Below are 18,247 nucleotides of genomic sequence, written 5' to 3'. Positions count from 1 at the left end.
TTTATTTTGTTCAGAGAATAGATTCATTTACTTGAACTGGTGACGAACTTGAATTGCTAAAACTAAATCGAGAATCTGCGTCATCAAATTCGGATCGGGTAAACCTAGGAAGAAAAAGATAGAATACGCATTTCAGCGAACATTGCATGTGTTTCTGCATATACAACAGCAACAAGCTTCAGCTCTTCCGAAAGGTGTAGAAAATTTAGCTCAATTTCGAGAGTATTGTCGATCTCAAAACGTTCATTTCCCGGAAGAGCCAACATTACCACTACATACTCACGAAAATTTACTTGAATCGGTTAGGTCGAACGGCTTGTCGCCCATGTGCTGGTACAGTGAGGTGCTGGACAGATCCCTGTTGTCATCGGAGTTTTCCTAGGGTGAAACAGTTGACAGAGAATTAGTGTACACGTTTTTCACAAACTGGGGATACTTCGCCGTGCTATGAATTTTTTGAATGATTCGAAGCTAGCAGGAACATGCAAACTAATCTAATGATTTTCGTTAGAATAACATAAAAAGCGAAGTCTACACGTCTTCGATCCAATTCAGTGCCGGATAAGTGCGAATGTGCGCTTTAACGTATATCACGGATACATAACCGTCACTGAAACGGATCGGAAAGGTGTAAATTCATAGTACTAAAAGCTGTGATACAGAAATAATAGAAACCTTCCATAAATTAGCTCACACAATTAGGGGGAGAAGAGGTCTGACAAATTGTGATATATGTAGGAGGAAGAGTAAGCCAAAATTTGACAAAAAAATGCTTTTGTTGAAAAAAAATATAGAACGATTTGATATGTAATTCACTTTTGTAGCAAAGAAATTTGTGGCAAAGGTGATTGTTTTTGTGTTACATAATTTATAAATGGTTCTATATGTTGAATGCTACTGAAGCAGAAGCGATAAGCAGTAAGCGGGTAGTCTAGCACATTTGAGTTGAACGGAATTAGATAGATTACCAAAACCATGGACAACTTGTTGTGCACTGACGGAAGAAAAATGATGTGAGTATTTTAGTAGCTTGTTTACGTTTGAGCTTTATCTGTTTATTGTCAAAAAATAAATGAAAATATAAATATAAATATAAATCCGATTCTATGTATCATTTTATCATTCGGGTACATGTGGCGCCTCCTGCGAAGCTCAAGTGTAATCTGATGGACAGCAAATGATTTTTTTCAATAACACAGCTCTTTTACGTCATAGCGAAAACTACTTGTCAAGAAGACTGACATCTTTTTCCTTTCCCCATACAAATGAAAAGCAACAGAGGTTGGGGCGTCTCTGTTGTACGAAGGTACACAGTGAAAAAGAGATATGTGTGCGTATTTAACTATAAAAAATACTACTTTTATCCGAAAGAGGTGTTACTGTTATTCTTTCCAAATTCTGAACAAAGTTGCTAGTCTTCTTGAGGTGTGGTCTTCGTTCTACTTGGCAGCTCTCATCAGATTACTTTATCTTCATAAGGCTCAAAGAATGTGGAAATGTGGACAATTTTTCATTTCACAATGCTTTCTGGCTGTCAGATTATAAATAATATCGTATGCTTCAGGACCTCTGAATAATAGAAGTTACTCTACTAGCGAATCCGATACTTGTTGCGAAATATAGGTACAAAAAAACAATTCTTGTTAGTAAACGATTCTCACAAAATTTTGCTTCCGCAAATTTGCGTTGCGTTTGCGAGGCCATGCATAGCAAAATAACTTAAATTAGAATATTAAATTAACAATCTTTTACTACTGTTGCTTCTTTTACTCTAACTAGCCCGCAACGGCTGAAGGCGAGTTTTATAGAAGTGTGTCCAGCCCTTTCGTTTGATGATGTATTTTTAGTGATAAATCTCCTTATTATTAGATTAATAAAATACTGGATTCGATATTTTCCGCTAAAATTCTACTGTTTAATTTATTGCGTCAAATAACAAACCCTTTGTTGCATTACAATTACTACAAGCCGTATTACGGATAAACTAGCGTAGTATTATGGCAAGTATATGACTGGGCTGTAGTCCACTAGGCGGTTGACAGCATTCTATTCTTTTTATTTAGAATTTAGAGGTTTTAACCTTAGGGTCATTCGCCTCTTTTCGGGTTAGAGAAATCTCTAACTCTATGTGCGGGGTTGGGAATCAAACCCAGGTGAGCAGCGTACAAAGCAACCGACACACCAACTACGCTATGCCCACCACAATATTCTAATCTCTTTCCGGACTAAATCAGTCTAGATGCCGTGTGGCTTCCGGCTGGTTGAAGTTTCTCAGCCAAGACTGAGCCACTGGGTTCCTACTCCTAGTTTGTAGAAGACAACAAAAACAGGAGTCTCAAAGTCCGAGCTGAAGACTAAAACGCTGAAGGTATTGAAATAGGTCAGCAAACGGAGTAGCTGTGTCAAGCGAATCTATATCACAGATCCTTGAATTGTGGGAGGCAAAAGATGGTCATGGTTGTAATAAACTTATCAGGGCTTTGTTACATTCTAGTTGTTGTACAATGAGAGCTAGAGATATGAAATGTATAGTGCTCTGATCGACAGTGGTTAAGAGTACCACAATTATACCTATATTCTGCCGTCTGAAAGAAGAAAAGGCTTATATAGCGTTGGTTCAAGAATCGCATTTTCAAAGCGGAAACTTCTATGTTGAAAAGTTACTGAGTCCCGTCGACTATTGTTCGGCGTATTTGCCGCATAACGCAAAACACAAATATTTCGTTAGTTGCACGATTTCATTTTCGCACGAACCGAATACACCCATATTACCTCAATTTTTCGCACAGCTAATATTTGAAGTTAATCCTGGCTTCATATTTCGGTAAAAGGCTGTAGGCGCCGGATCAAAAGTGGTAATTCTTCTGTATAAAAGTCCAAGTTTGAATATAGTTAGACTTACCGCCCGAAACGTGTGCACCCGTTTTACCCTAATTCTTCCCATAACTCAAGTATAAAGTAATATTTGGCTCTATAATTCAGAAAGAGGCTGAATGCGGTGGATCGAAAGTAATATTTCTTATGCACGAAACGTGCGTACTTGGTTTACCTCTTCCCATTAACTCTTTCTATATCTCAACTGGGAAGTTGAATCTGGCTGTGCTCCTCGGAACGAGGATGAATGTGGTTGTTGAAAAGTAGTAATTCTTATGTAGAAAAATCCGGGGAATCGATTGAAGATAGTTAGAATGACGCACGAAAAGTTTGTATTAGTTTTACCCCAATTCTTCACATAATACAAGTGTGCAAATATACCTTACACGCCATTTCAGAAAGAGGCTTTAAGCGGCTGATCAAAAGTATTTTGTATATTACATAGTCCACGGAATCGATTGAAGATAGTTAGAATGACCATGTGCACCTGTTTTACCCTAAATTCCTCTTTTAACTCAAGTGTGAAGTTGAATCAGGCTGTAGGTTTCTGAATGCGGCTGATGAAAAGTAGTAATTGTTATGTACAAAAGATTCACGTTCAGACCGTTTCTAAAATGTAGTCAGGTTTAATTGAAAACACGAAATGGAAGTGGGGTAAAACGGATTCACATGTTTCGTACGATCATTCTAACTATCTGTAATAAATTTCTCGGGTTTCAGTAACAAGAAATATTACTTTTGATATGCCGCACTCAGCTTTTCTTAAATGTGGAGTAAGAATTAATTTCACACTTGATTTCGGGGGATTGGAGTAAAACGAATACACATGTTTCGTGCGGTTGTTTGAATTATCTTCAACCGATTCCCCGGCTTTTTATATAATTAATTTGATCATTCGCATTCAGCATCTTATTTATTTATTTTATTTATTCATTTATTAATTAATTAATTAATTAATTAATTAATTAATTAATTAATTAATTAATTAATTAATTAATTAATTAATTAATTAATTAATTAATTAATTAATTAATTAATTAATTAATTAATTATTTTTTTTATTTACTTATTTATTTATTTATCTATTTATTTATTTATTTACTTGAATTCGGGGTACAACGGGTTCAAACATTTCATGCGGACATTCTGACTATCTGCATTGGATTCCTAAAACCCTTTTACATAAACAATACAATTGTTAATAAATTTCATTCAGACTCTTTCCTAATTATATTGCCATGATTAATTTCCATCTTGAGTTTGAGAAAAAATTGGGGTAAAATGGGTGCATACGTTACGTGTGGTTATTCTATCTATCTTCACTCGATTTTTTTTTTACTTTTTTGTATAAGAAATACTACTTTTGATCAGCTGCATTAAGCTTGCTTCTGAGATGCTGAGTAAAGTTAAACTAAAAACACAATATTTGGGGAGAATTGGGATAAAGCGGATTAAAACACGTTTCATGAAGACAATCTTACTATTTTTTATAGAATCATTGAACTTTTTTGCATAAGAAACCTTAACTGTGGTAGCCCGAATTTGGTTTTCTTTCAAGTTATATAGCCAGTAATAAAAATAAACACTAATAAAGAAGGGGAATTAGGGTAAAACAAGCATGATTATGTAGTTTGCGGTCATTTTAAATTCCAGTCAATGAAGGCAGTCGCAGCGCCAGCTCTAGCCAATCGTTCTGCCCATTCATTTCCATTAATACCGGAATTACCGGACACCCATAGAAGGTAGATAGTTTTTGACATGCTAAGTTCATCGATTTGACTTCGACCTGACTATATTGATCTCGAATCTGGTTAAGTGCAGCCTGACTGTCAGAGTATAAATAGATTCTTTTACCGCAAATTACCTGTTGAAGTGCCGATCGTACGCCGCACAGAATTGTGAAGATTTCTGCTTGGAATACGGTACTGTATCTACCAAGCGGATGAGATTGGTTTTGTCTCAATTCACGACAATAGACAACAGCACTGGCTCGGCCCTCCAACAAAGAACCGTCAGTATAACAAACTACGTATTCTTGAACTGGTCGCTCCATCCAGCCAGACAGTCATTCCTCGCGAGGAGGAATTCTCACATTGAAAATTTTAAAAGGAGAATTACGTGTGAGTGTATGGTCACTGGGAACAAGTGTATACTCATACCAAGTAACCATTTTGGGGCCACAACCTTGTGTGGCCTGTTCCAGATCTCAGTGACTTTAAGACGGTGTGCACGCCATCAAGATCATCCTCTGAAGTTGGTTTAACTGTGATTGAATTGTCATGGCTTCTCCTTTATGCCACCCAACAAGGGACCCGTATGCCAGTATTGGTCTAACAATTGTTGTGTAGATGCACTGAATGTTCTTGGGTCCCCAAGATTTGCGGAATGCCCTTCTTCTTGATTCTGAAATCGATGTGAACTGTCCAATTAAGTTTTGAGTCAAGAATTACCCCAACGCACTAAACTTGATCTTCGACAATAATTTCAGAATCAAAGAACTACAGCGGACGGTTGTAATCCTTCGTTGCGTGAAAAGCATCATTGATGTTTTATTTGGATTGACTGGTAGTCCAACATGAAGACACCATTGCTCAACAACACATGAGGCTGGTTGCATTAAATCAAATGTGTTAATGCAAATAATGGTGATCACAACATGATCATCATCGGCGAAACCATATGTCGAAAAACCCAATCTTATTAAGTTTCTTCAACAAGTCATCGGCGACAAGGTTCCATAGAAGTGGTGACCACAAACCATCTTGAGGACATCTGCTGACACTCAGTTTCTTTATCTCTACTTGTCTTAACGATGAGCATATATGTCGGTTGCCAAGCATTGCGTGTATCCAGTTCGTAATATATAAAGGCACCCCATGATCTCGTGCTGCTTCCAAAATGGATTCGAAAGACACGTTATTAAAAGAACTTTCAATGTCGAGAAAAACTTCTAAACTTGATTGCTTTTGTGAAAAAGCTTGTTCAATGTTGTAGACAGCATTGTGTAACAGAGTGGTTGTAGACTTCCCCGCTGATATGCATATTGCACTGCATGCAGCGGGTGCTTGCCCAAGCTAACATCCCGAATGTAGTGGTCGATGAAACATTCCAATGATTTGAGAAGGAAGGAGATCAGACTGATCAGTCTAAAGCTCTTTGCCTCCTCATAAGTGACGCGGCCACCTTTGGAAATGAATTTTACAGTTATTTCCGGCCACGCTAATGGAATGTAGCCTGTTGCAAGACTACAGGCAAGAACTATGCAAACATTGGGGGCGACCGTTATTAGACATATTGTGCTGTCTCTTGCTATGTACACACCAAAAAATATAAATTTTTGCGTTTACGTAATTGCAAACATGATACAATTTCACAAACCGTAATTCATGAAATGACGAAAAATTACAGTGTTCCGTTTAATGTTACATGAAAAATATACGTTGCATGGCACAATGACATGAAATTACATTTTCGACACTTCATAACAAACGCTATGTGTGGAATGAAATTACGTGATTTGTGAAATTCAACGTCATGTAAAATTAAAAGCAAACGTAAAACTAAGCCTTTTTTCTGCTCGTATATGCCAGGCTCAGGAGAAGATAATTTACACGATTTTTTCTAGGTGTGTACTTCAAGTAACGTTAAATATATCTCCTAACATTTTCATTTATTGCACGGATCATTATATTTTTCCATAGAGCCAGAAGAAAGCATGAAGAATCAGTGTAGATATTACACACACAAAAAGCAAAAGCGATTATTTTATTACTTTCATAAAATGTGCGGTTTGAGTAAGTGACACACGCGGTGCAAATTGACAGTACTATTCACAGTACAAAAATGATCATAAATTATTTTTATTTCTGAAATTCACTCCATAAGCAAGACAATCTTTTACATGTGTATCTCGCTAATGCAAGGAGCATTTTCTTCGAACTATCGCCAAAAGAATTTCGAAAATTGACATCTGAATATGGAATACGCGTCGATTCGAAAGTGACACGAAAAATAATGGTAGGTGTCGATTGATGTACAATGTTATTGAAAAGACATTCAATATGTTCTATGAAAAATTCTCAAAAAAAAATATTTTTATTTGGGGCCCTATTCTCACAGTCACGTCACTTGGTGACTAGAAGGAAATTTTTTTCTAGTCACTAGGTGACGTGACTGTGAGAATAGAGCCCTTGATTACTTATTTTCTGGTGTGCCGTCACCGATCTACCTAAATCAAGGAGATAAAAATAAAAATAGAAACCACCTTCTACTACCCCTGGGCTCCCCTACATATCTGAGTTTCTCCGTGTATCAGTCATCATTGTTTACCTAAATATAACCGAGAACATTCAAAAACGTTGGAACGTTGATAGAAGGATATTGATATTAGAGGGCTTCCATTTTTTTATTTTAGTGATTTCATTATTCCAGATAATCGGTGTGCTAAGATTGAAAGATTCGTTGGCAGTTATTGCTATCTATCAAATTCCAGCGTAGTCATGAATTGGAGTTTGCTGCAAAGCTCAATTACCTTCTGCGACATCTACAAATTAATAGCGTAAACAAGATAAGGTGGATCACAGATCTGTGGGTGGATGTTTGTGTGTTTTTTTATATCTACGCTATAATTTTTTGATGCTTTACCTTAAATACGCATCAATCATGGTTGATAATGGACTCAGAGTGGAAGAAAAACGATTTTGAAGTTGATGATAATATTTTTTAGTAGATGCGCTCAAGTTAGAAATAGGAAATCTTCAAAAATATGTAAACTGTACATTTAGGTTAGGGTTCATAACAGTCCGATTTAGGAATACTTAATCAACCCATCAAAGCGTAACAAATATAAGTTCACTTTTGGTAAGAATTATATCTCATTTCGAGCCTACACAGCTTTCTACGAAGCGATTTTTTACTGGTTCTGAAAGAGAGATTTGAAAATTCTTTACAGTATCTCTCTTTTGTCGAAAAAGTCTATTGCCATCTTGAAGGAAATTAGATTTCTTCCACTTCACTTTTCGAAATATTACTATAAGCTGTACGGTCAATTACGCGTACTGTTTCTGAAGTTATTGCTCTTCCAAGAGTCTTGATTAAAATACTTCTAATGGTATATATTTTTTTCATTGTGTCGATAATTAAAATCACAAGCAAAAGGGTAATAGCATCATTTGGGTGTTTGCGGTTAGATATTGTAAACATTAAAAAATAAAAAATAAATTTTATGCTTTCTTAGTCTAAAGCTTCAAGCGATTATCATGCACTACATTACACTACAATAGAAGAGTTGAGTGCTAAAATAGACAACGGTTTAGTCCAGATTAGCGCATATCAACTATAGCGACTACAGCAATTCCTAATAACATAATAAATAAAAACAACTATGCAAAACAACAACAATAGTAAAAATATAAACAAATAAATAAACAAGTGTAAATAAAAGGATACTTAAATGCTTAATATTGCAACTCTATAAGCAACAAATAACAACAATAACGGAAGCCATTGGTTCTGTGCGCGATCTAAGCAAAGCAGGCTATAAGCAAATAACGATTGCGCCTCGCCGTGGATGCGTTTCCAGCGGTGAGTTTCTTGCGCTAATTGTAAGGCAGCACAGCGGTAAGAAGCTCATAAGCACATATACTGCGTTGTGGGAGGAAGCTGTAACGGAAGAAACAGAAGCGTAATTTCTGGGATGTTTTGCCGAATTGGTGGATTGCAAAAAAAAAATGGTAATCAAAATTAAGGCTAATGTGTAAGCTCAACAAAGCGATTATTAGCGTTAGCAAAAGCACTCCAAAAGCAGCATTAGAGGGTTCTTATCACAGATCACCGTCTTGGGAGGTAAGGTGTATGTACCTTTCCGAGATCGGAACTGGTATCACTTGAGAGGCGGGCTCGCTTCATCTGTTGCGAGGTGTCCATTTCATCGTGCCGACTAGTTTGGGTTTGGCTGTTTGTGAATAGAAGAAAAAATAAAAGCCCTTATTAGGATGTTTGCACAATGTCAGCTTTGCCATTTGCTGGACGTATATTCATACAACAACTTGTACCTTGGGGAGATTTTTGTACCAATCCTATCTGATTATAATTTATTTTACTTACCACAATCCAGTCAGTCGTATGCTGGCGGAATGCCCAAAGCCACACTCCTTTACAACTTGCCGTGCCAGCGGGAATAGTTCATCCCGCCGGGTCAGCAGAGCTGGAACGTATTTGCAAATTTGGGCAGCTGCTTCGTTCACGCAGACCTCGTGCAAAGTCAGCGGTTTCTCCGGTCGCCGTTTACAATCGAAACGGCCGTAGATGGCGGAATACTTTCGTATTTCCTCCATTCGGCGGGGATCGTTTTCGCTCATAGCGATCACCTGTTCTAGGTCGCGGGTTGTCCGTTTTTTTACATTCTGCTGCCGTGGTTCGAGGTGCCGAGGTATCGTTCGAGACAGTCGTTCGGCCGCTTGAATAATTTTGATGATTTGATCCTCGGTTAGGCTGGGTGTCAATTGCAACGAACTTGCCGTGGTTGAACCGATTGGGCTGACCACGTTGCTACTAATGCTACTACTAAGACTAGTTGCTAGATGACCTAACGAAGACGGCTGTAGATTTGTACTGGATGAAGGATTCACAATGAAGCTAGACGTTGCTGCCGGGGCTGCAGAGTAACTGCTGACACTACGTGCTATCGATCCTGGTCCGGGACTGTACGTCAGCCGTGATTGTGTGTCTACGCTTGCTAGAGGACTTTGGAAGGCGGACGGGTTCGTGACCCACTCGTGAAGTGCTTTCTGCAAGCGCCTTACGTGGAGAGGCTTCGATGCCATTCCCACTAGTGCCATTATTTCCAGAAACTCCTCTTCACAAGCATCACACAGCTGCTGCAGGTCGTCCCCACCTTGAATGAATAAACAAAAAAAATCGTTATTTCAGGTTACTGCAAACTAGTTAAAAAGATCACTCACCCATTTCAAGCAAAGTGTCATAATAGCTTAGCAGACTTGCCCTCTGTAGCACTCGATACAGCTGAAGCTCAGCCTCATTGGACGGGGTGGAAGTTTCAACCACTGAAAAAAAATAAAAAGGGGATGAAGAACAAGATAAGTAAGCATTCTAATTATTTCAATGCTATAAAAGCGTGAATTTTCAGAAGTAACGAACAAAATAGGTCCCAAAACTTTACCCCCTCTTCTATAACTAAGATTGTCTAATTTATGCTTTTATCATTCATAACGCTGCTTGTTTTTCCTTTTTCTAAATCATTAATTTCTTCATCATCTTTCCGCTCGACAAAACAGAATGCCGCATTATTGTGCTAAGAAGTTTGGATAGGAACCAAACGGCACCAAGATATGGCGCACCAACGGCTAGATTCGATAGAATGGATGCTGCAGAAACCGTTACAACCCTCAACGATTTCTGCAAGAATCTATTTCAACCCTTTCGAATGCAAAAAAAATCTTCTTCATCTCATCATCTTCCTATTTTTGGGTTTCCTCTTCGGTCGGAACTTGCTAGCGGACTGCTACCCGGTGGGAAGGGATTGGTTGTAGAAATCACGACCCACGAAGTAAATCACACAAAACTTTCAACAAATACAGACATTTCGCGGGACGTATCCGGACGGGCCTAACGCGTGAGGGGAGGAAAGAGCAATCGAGAAGGGAAAAAAACGCTTGTGGGTCTGAAACCACACCTCCCGGTACCCACAGGTTTATGAGCAAGAGGGAGGGATGGTCGTGGCAGTTCCGTACGACGTGTTGGTTTGCACGTTTTTAGGCTGGGAGAAAATGTGGATGAGAGAATGATTTTCTTCCGGCTACTGTCTGAATATAATTTTGAACCGCTGATCGTGTTGTCCGATTCATGAATTTGTATACTGAATATAATTTATATTTTTGTTATGAAATAGTGAGATTTTTTAATATTGATCTTCAAGACAGCGGTGATTGGTAGTTGCTGCCAAACAGCTGTTAACTTTAGAAACTGGCGTTGGTTTCGGAGCTGTCTCAGCTCATCCCCGCTCGTAAAAGAAATCTATTCGCACATTCATGAAAGAATCACTATTTCAGGAACTGAACGGGTTTCGAAAAAATTTCCTGAAAATATGGATAATAAACCTCGTATTCGTTAAATTATAAAAAAAAATTCAACATTGTGACCTCCTAGTTTTAAGATATCCAAAATGTTAAAACAAAAGAATTTGGCACCGCCAAGCTAACGCATTTGTGCCTATCAAATAAACGAAATAAAAAAAATATCGCTCTCAATAACTTTAGTGAAAATATAAAGTCAATATTATTTCCGTTTTAATGACCTTAAAGATCCATAACGTGAGATCGTGACCTTGTACACGAAATCTAATTACACCATTCAATTCTGCACTCAAATGTACATCGTAAATAGCTATAAGATTGATTTTATCTTCATTGTTCTTAATTTTTAACTCCTGAGGTGGCTATTTTTAAAATTGGTAATCTTCAAATTCTTATAAAATCAAATCCTGACGTACTAGAGATAAACTGAAAGCGCAATTTTTTATCATTTTCCTTCAACTTTCTGAAAAACATTAGGAGGTCTCAGCACACTAACCATTTACCAGTACACGTGATATCGTGATATCGTATAGGAAGAAGCTTTTTACGTGACGTGAACAGAAAAGCTCAAGATATTGCTCTCAGCGATTCGGCATTGGGTGAATCGCTTATCAGTGCATTTTTGGGATATTCGCTATTGAATGTTGGAGCTGGAGGTCTTAAACAATCGGCACGTAGGAGGCTGTCCTTCATACATACATATATGAAAAATGTGAGGATTATTTAAGCTTGACAACATCTTTTAGGATTTTTTTATATCGCTACATAAATCGCAGATTCTGTGAAATTGTGTTGCTCTAAGTCTTCATTGAAGTAGAGTTAGAAGCACATGAGTCCTTCTTACTTATAGATTAAATGACTTTAGAAAAGTTGTTCAGTTACTATTGCAGACAACTTTATTGAAGGCTTGAATGCTCTATGTATCCAGGATATCGAATTATATTAGGTTATTTGCCAAAAAACACTTGCAAACAAGTTTTTCTAATGTTACTGTTTATAATAAGGAAATACAACAATTACAATGTCTTCAACCAATTGTTCAAATATCACTTTCAATAACATTAGTGAAGACACAAAGTGACCTTAAAGATTCATAACTTGAGATCGAGACCTTGTATACGAAATCTAATTACGCCATTCAATTCTGCACTCAAATGTACACCATAAATAGCTACAAGATTGATTTTATCTTCATTGTTCTTAATTTTTAATTCCCGAGGTGGCTATTTTTAAAATTGGTAATCTTCAAATGCTTATAGACGTACGTACGTACTAGAGACAAACTGAAAGCGCCATTTTTCATCATTTTCCTACAACTTTCCGAAAAACATTAGGAGGTCTCAGCACACTAACGTATTTTTTGTCTGTTGAGCAATCCAAACTGTCAGGAATGGGGATCATAAGCCAGTCCTCGTATATTAAAATGCGAAAATGAATGAGTTCTCGATATTAGTAGCATCGCTGCAGTAGCTGAACATGGTATGTCTGTACGTTGAGAATCGGCTGCGGATTCTGCTTGAATAGAGGGTGAATATTCCGTCAAGAAATTATAGCGCCATTAATTTTTTATGATTTACGAGTACACGTGATGTCGTATAGGAAGAAGCTTTTTAAGTGACGTGAACAGCAAAGCTCAAGATATTGCTCTCAGCGATTCGGCATTGGGTGAGTCGTTTATCAGTGCATTTCCGGGACATTCGCTATTGAATCTTGGAGCTGGAGGTCTTAAACAATCGGCACGTAGGAGTCTGTCCTACATATATACATAGTGTGGTTTGCAAATTGTTAACTTTTCTTATTTCGTATTGTAGCGTTAGTAGAGAAAGAATTGATTTGGTCACACGCATTCTCACAACACGAACACTCACGCAAAGCTCAGCCAAAAAATCTTATGATGCAATGAAAAGTCCCAGAAATATGTTACAATAAAATTATGATGTAAACACAAGAATTTCATGATTATCTTAATATTTTATTAGAAAATGCATATGTCACTGATTTGAAATTCATGCGAGTAGCCTCGAGTTCTCATAAACATAAGAGAAATGTATACACACTAAAAATATTATTCTTACAGTTGATGTAAAAGCCATCGCCTCGTAATTTTCTGGCTGATCTTAGAATTTTGCATATTTTAACCTGCGCAATTACGAGTCACAGCTCGGTAAGATTGTTATAAGTAGTACTAGCCGAAGTTTATGTTTGCCATTTTTCGACAGTGTTAGTGTTAGTATGGCCCAGTTAGAAATAAGGCGTGCTCAGTGTGCAAATGGTTGTTGATTCGAGTCCCAGTATTGGCGGTTGCCATTTTTTCAAATGTGATTTTCATATCGCATGTAACATTTCGTTAGAATCAGATTATTATTTTATTATTTAGGGTATATCGACGATATCTTACGAAACCGATTTGACAAAAAATTCATTGTTTCATAAGCTTATCTTATGATTTAAGTGCGTTTTTCTTGTGACTAAAACGTATTGTTATAAAATTATATATTTTTTCCCTGAGTGTACAACATTGCGTATATGGTGGAATTGCATCAGATTCCTTAAGCTTAAGCAACATTCGCACCTTCAATACAATAACACTGGGGAGGATCGGGCGATATTTAAAACAAAGCAGTGTAGTATCGCTACTGCAAGAACAACTAACGGTGTTTTATCATTCACGCTGTCTTCGAGCGACTGTTGTTTGTTAATAAGCTTTGCTCGCTTACAGCGCAGGAAAATTCTCGACAAACATGTCAAATAGTCTTAAGTGCAAATGAGAGCCTCTCTTTGTTTACTTTCTCTTTCGATTATTACGGCGTCAGCATAAAACTTTTCACTATTATTTCAGGATATATCGAAAAATGCTGATTTCGACTAGCATATTATGCTAAGAGTTAATGAACAAACGTATAAACGGGCGAGTTATTAGCGAAAGAGAACGTAAACAAAGAGAAACTATTATTTTCACTTAGGACCATTTGACATGTTTGGCTAGAATTTTTGCGTAATATCATAGGGGAGCCCAGTGTGATCTTACCAGGCCTTCGGTGGAACTCATGTAAAATTCAATAAAAATATATAGCAAAGTGGTAGGAAACAACAAAGTAATGTAACATGGAAGAGTCTTGTGAATATTTATTTTTTATGGTAGAATTTTTAACATATTTTTTCAAAAGTAATGTAAGTTTTTATGTCATTGTTTTTTTTTTCAATTAAGTGTCCCCACTTTTGGAAGATTTGACCCTTTGCATTTTTAAAATACTACACTGGCCATGATCGCATATTTGTGGTATTTCCTATCTTAGTGGCACTGATTTGCGGTCATGGGCAGTGTAATACTCAGTTTTTTTTTTAAGTTTACGATTATTCCATTAAAATATTTAAAATAATAAAAACTTTGGGGTAGGGAAACGATTCAATTTAGAAGGTAGCGTAGATAGATGACCCACATCAATCTTATCAGTATACAAGTCGTATCGAAATCACTTAATGGAACGCAATATGCAAAATAAATGTTATATCGTAACTAGTGCGTCTTGTGTATACCAAATTTGTTTATGAGTATAAAACAAATCATACACAGTAGGGTGACAATGATTTATATGAAAAAAAAAATTCGCAACCTACACCCCCTAGCGTCGTTCCAAATCATGAAAAAATGACACTGTCCAAATTTGAGCGAAATCGGTTAACCCTAACCCCTCCCCCAAAGAGCTCAAAGTTTGTATGGGATTTTTGGCCAAAATGTATGGGGAAACACTCGCAGTTCACAAAATCGCCGCTAGAGGTCGCTGTAAACTTCCGATCACGGGCTTAGGAAGGAGTTAAGCTTTTGAAGATATGCCGAACAAGTTTGTCGAAGACTATAAGACAATCCAACCAACCGTTAAAGAGTTATTAACGTTTAAAGTTGGATACTGCTGCTTAACATTCGCAAAGGGCGTACTTCGCTTCTCTCATGTAAGTGAAGCACGCGTGAAGGTGGGACAAAGTTAGGAAAAACTCATATATCTCTGAAACGATGAGAGATAGAAAGTTATGATGTCCCACAAAGTTGTAGAGGAATAAAAGGACTTTTTGGTTTTACTGGAAAGTTTCAGTATTTCGCCGCAAGGTGGCGGTAGTGAGCCAAGCAATTTAAAGGGAATATTCCTATCTGTACAACGGTAAGAGATGGAGCATTTTGATGTTCTACAAAGTTGTAGAGTAGCAAAAAATATTTTCTTTTCTTTGAATTTGAATTTGAATTTGAATTTGAAAAATGCAGAATTCTACCACATGGTGGCGCCAGTGATCAAAATTAATTCAAGGTAATACTCCTATCCATACAATGGTAAGAGGTAGTATTTCAAAGACTTTCGTGTCTCGTTGTGAAAATAGAACTTAGGCCACTTATAGCCGTAAGCTCAAACACGTACTAACTACTTTTAAACCGGACTAACTATTAAACCGGCCTAAACTATTTGGTAAGCTTTAACCCAATACACGACAATGTTAAAAAACAACGATACACGACAATGTTAAAAAACAACAAATTCATGTTAAAGAAAATGAGTAAATTTGACAACATGGAGAATTGTTTTTCATTCCGATATTTTTTTGCAGTAAAATAGCTTTTCTTTGTCATATGTCTCGTTCCATAGCGTGTGAGAACAATTTTGTCAACATGTAACTGATATGTTTCTGAACTTAGAACTTTAACTTGGTGGATATTTTATAGTTGGCCGATGATCTACAGCATTTTGTAGTGACATAATATTTAATGCATAAAAGAAAATAAGTTTGAAGTGGTTGAACCATCGTTTGTAACTGGTGCCATGATAGTTATTTTAAACTTTGATTAAAAAATTGGTTGAAATATTTCAATTTGAATTCAAAATGAACTGTGAATATCATTCTAATTGAACACGATACCTGTCGACACGGGGGGAGAATATTTATATTCGTTTCAAGCTAATTTTCACAAGTTTGGAATAAATATCAATTATAAATATAGGTTAGATCACACGAATGCGAATTAGAATTGTACACGTTTTTTTCAGCGAAGCTTAAATAAAAAGTAAACAAAGGTCAAACAAAAAATTAAACTTTGACAGAATGATCACAAGTGTTATATTTCATATTGTTGATTGCATATTTCTGTAATACATCAATGCAGATTGGAACGATTTTATTTGCTAACAAAATTTCTACTATTTTATAAATAAACAGAAATGAAAGTTTTGAGCATCCCCATAATATATTTTTACGAACAAATATATTGATCGCCGTTGCGTCCGCGATCAATTTTAAAATATTTTTATTTGGATGTTTTTTGTGAGTTTATGCATATAGGTAAAAAGGGGATATTTAAAATCTTTTATTTAATCTTTGCCTAGGGTATTTATGGAGTTACTTTGTAAGCAGTTAACATTCTGATTCAATTTGTGAACTGGGAGTGAAAATAAGAAAATTTATAGAATAGTGCATTTTACGATCTATATCCGATTGTCATTTATTTGGATCTAGCCAATGAAAAAAAATATTTTTTTTTTCGTTATTCACTTTCTTTGATGTGAGATACGACAGATATATGGGTATTAATTCGTGATAACATGTTATTGATTTATATTAAGGAATAAAATGATCCCACTTATTCTCACAGCGATATGTAAAAGAAAATAATCAAAACAATTCTTATTGCAGTTTTGATTCCAATTCGCAAAAACAACTTTGATCTGAATATGTGATAATCGATTCGATTTATCCAAATGCTCTTCTGTAACTCTTCGATGAGCAATTAGAATCAAGCGTGTAGAGAGAAGGAAAGAATAGAGAATTAAAAAATACAGGTAAATATAGTTCGACGGTGCTTGTCTTTCCTACCTGTTAAAACTGGCTTATTTATTGCCATCTTTATTGCGAGCAATGAGAGCCATATTGATCCAGAAGAAAGCCGAAGAGAGGATTGAAAATAACGAAGTATGCGCAAGAGGAACATGTCATATTTTTGTCTTTTTCCGGTAACATGATGCTGCCATTTGCATTACTGCGTTCTGATCGGCAATATACGGCAATGTTAAAAATCGTACAATGAGGTTAATTGAAAATTCACTGTTTATGCCACATACTAGTCTGATATATTTATATTTTTAAAATAATTTTGGAATCCTCGATTTAGCTTAAACAAAGTAACATTAGAATTATTTAAGATCCAAGTGGCTAATACTACGTTCACACAACAAGTAAAAAACGTGTTTTAACGCTATGTCGATGACATTTTTCTTGTTGCTAATAATCAACACATGTTTTAACTCTGTAGCGTGAACATGGTATACAACGTTATTTCGCTATTTTGCTAATAATGGTGCATACTATCGTGAACGTTATAGAGTTTATATTTGTTTATTTGTTGTACCGTCACCAACAGACCCCTTGGCCGGTAACAGCGCTCTGGCGCCCATAGTTAGTTCTCCTGAACGGGACTCGCAGAAGAGAGTTATTGCGCAGAGCTCGAACGCGAGCTTGAAGATCGAGGCGTCCGAGGATTGTAGGGCAATCCACCCTGGCAGACAGTAAGTCCAAGACGAACAGGGCTCGAGAGCAGTCCCTCCGGATGCTTAGAGTATCGAGCTGTATTAATTGACAACGGTTTTTGTAGCTCGGCAGCTGAAATCTGTTTTGCCAAGGAAGATGTCGGAGTGCAAAGTGTATGAACCGGCGTTGGACGGCCTCGATTCTGTCGACACCGTTCTGGTAGTAAGGGTTCCAAACAGCAGAACAATGTTCCAGTTTTGAGCGAACCAGCGCACAATAGAGAGTTTTTAAACAGTATACGTCCTTAAAGTTTTTCGCTATTCGGAAGATGAACCCAAGCTGTCTTGAAGCCTTATCCACAACGGATGATGTATGTGGTTTGAACGTTAGTGTCGAATCCATGATGACTCCGAGATCCTTGACGTTAGAGTGTCTTGGAATACTCGAGTCGAAGAGATGGTAGTTAAACTGAATCGGATGGCGTTTCCGCGTGAACGGTAACGATTGAGCATTTGCTCGGGTTTAAAACCATTCTGTTTAGATCACACCACGTACTAAAGCTGTCCAGTTCCCTCTGAAGAAGCTCGGCATCGGTTTTATCCCGTATTTGTTGAAAAAATTTCATATCGTCGGCAAAAGAAAGGCGGGGTCCTTGTTATTTGATGTTGACGTCATTAAAGTAGAGGAGGAATATCACTGGACCGAGATGGTTACCTTGTGAGATGCCGGATGTAGCGAAGAATGGTGTAGATAGACAGTCCTTAATGCTGATT

The 18,247-nt window shown here is 36.9% G+C and overlaps 1 protein-coding gene across 2 annotated transcripts in view; it reads right to left on the bottom strand.

The window, feature by feature from the left end:
- The window catches only part of LOC131683554 (NGFI-A-binding protein homolog), an 84,011-nt gene that overhangs the window by 841 nt on the left and 64,923 nt on the right, over positions 1-18,247 (bottom strand). Inside the window, exons 2-6 of one of the 2 annotated variants that reach the window (XM_058965615.1) lie at positions 9,837-9,938; positions 8,980-9,769; positions 8,734-8,827; positions 284-378; positions 32-104 (exon numbers count right to left, since the gene is read on the bottom strand). In XM_058965615.1, the coding sequence (XP_058821598.1) occupies positions 32-104; positions 284-378; positions 8,734-8,827; positions 8,980-9,769; positions 9,837-9,938 (1,154 nt within the window). The remainder of the gene's footprint in view (positions 1-31; positions 105-283; positions 379-8,733; positions 8,828-8,979; positions 9,770-9,836; positions 9,939-18,247) is intronic. The other variant, XM_058965616.1, reaches the window with a different exon arrangement.

Source organism: Topomyia yanbarensis, chromosome 2 (genome assembly GCF_030247195.1).
Source record: "Topomyia yanbarensis strain Yona2022 chromosome 2, ASM3024719v1, whole genome shotgun sequence".
NCBI classification, from domain to species: Eukaryota; Metazoa; Arthropoda; class Insecta; order Diptera; family Culicidae; genus Topomyia; species Topomyia yanbarensis.
The sequence above is the reverse complement of the archived record's forward strand: the minus strand, read 5'-3'. Positions and strand labels throughout refer to the sequence as shown.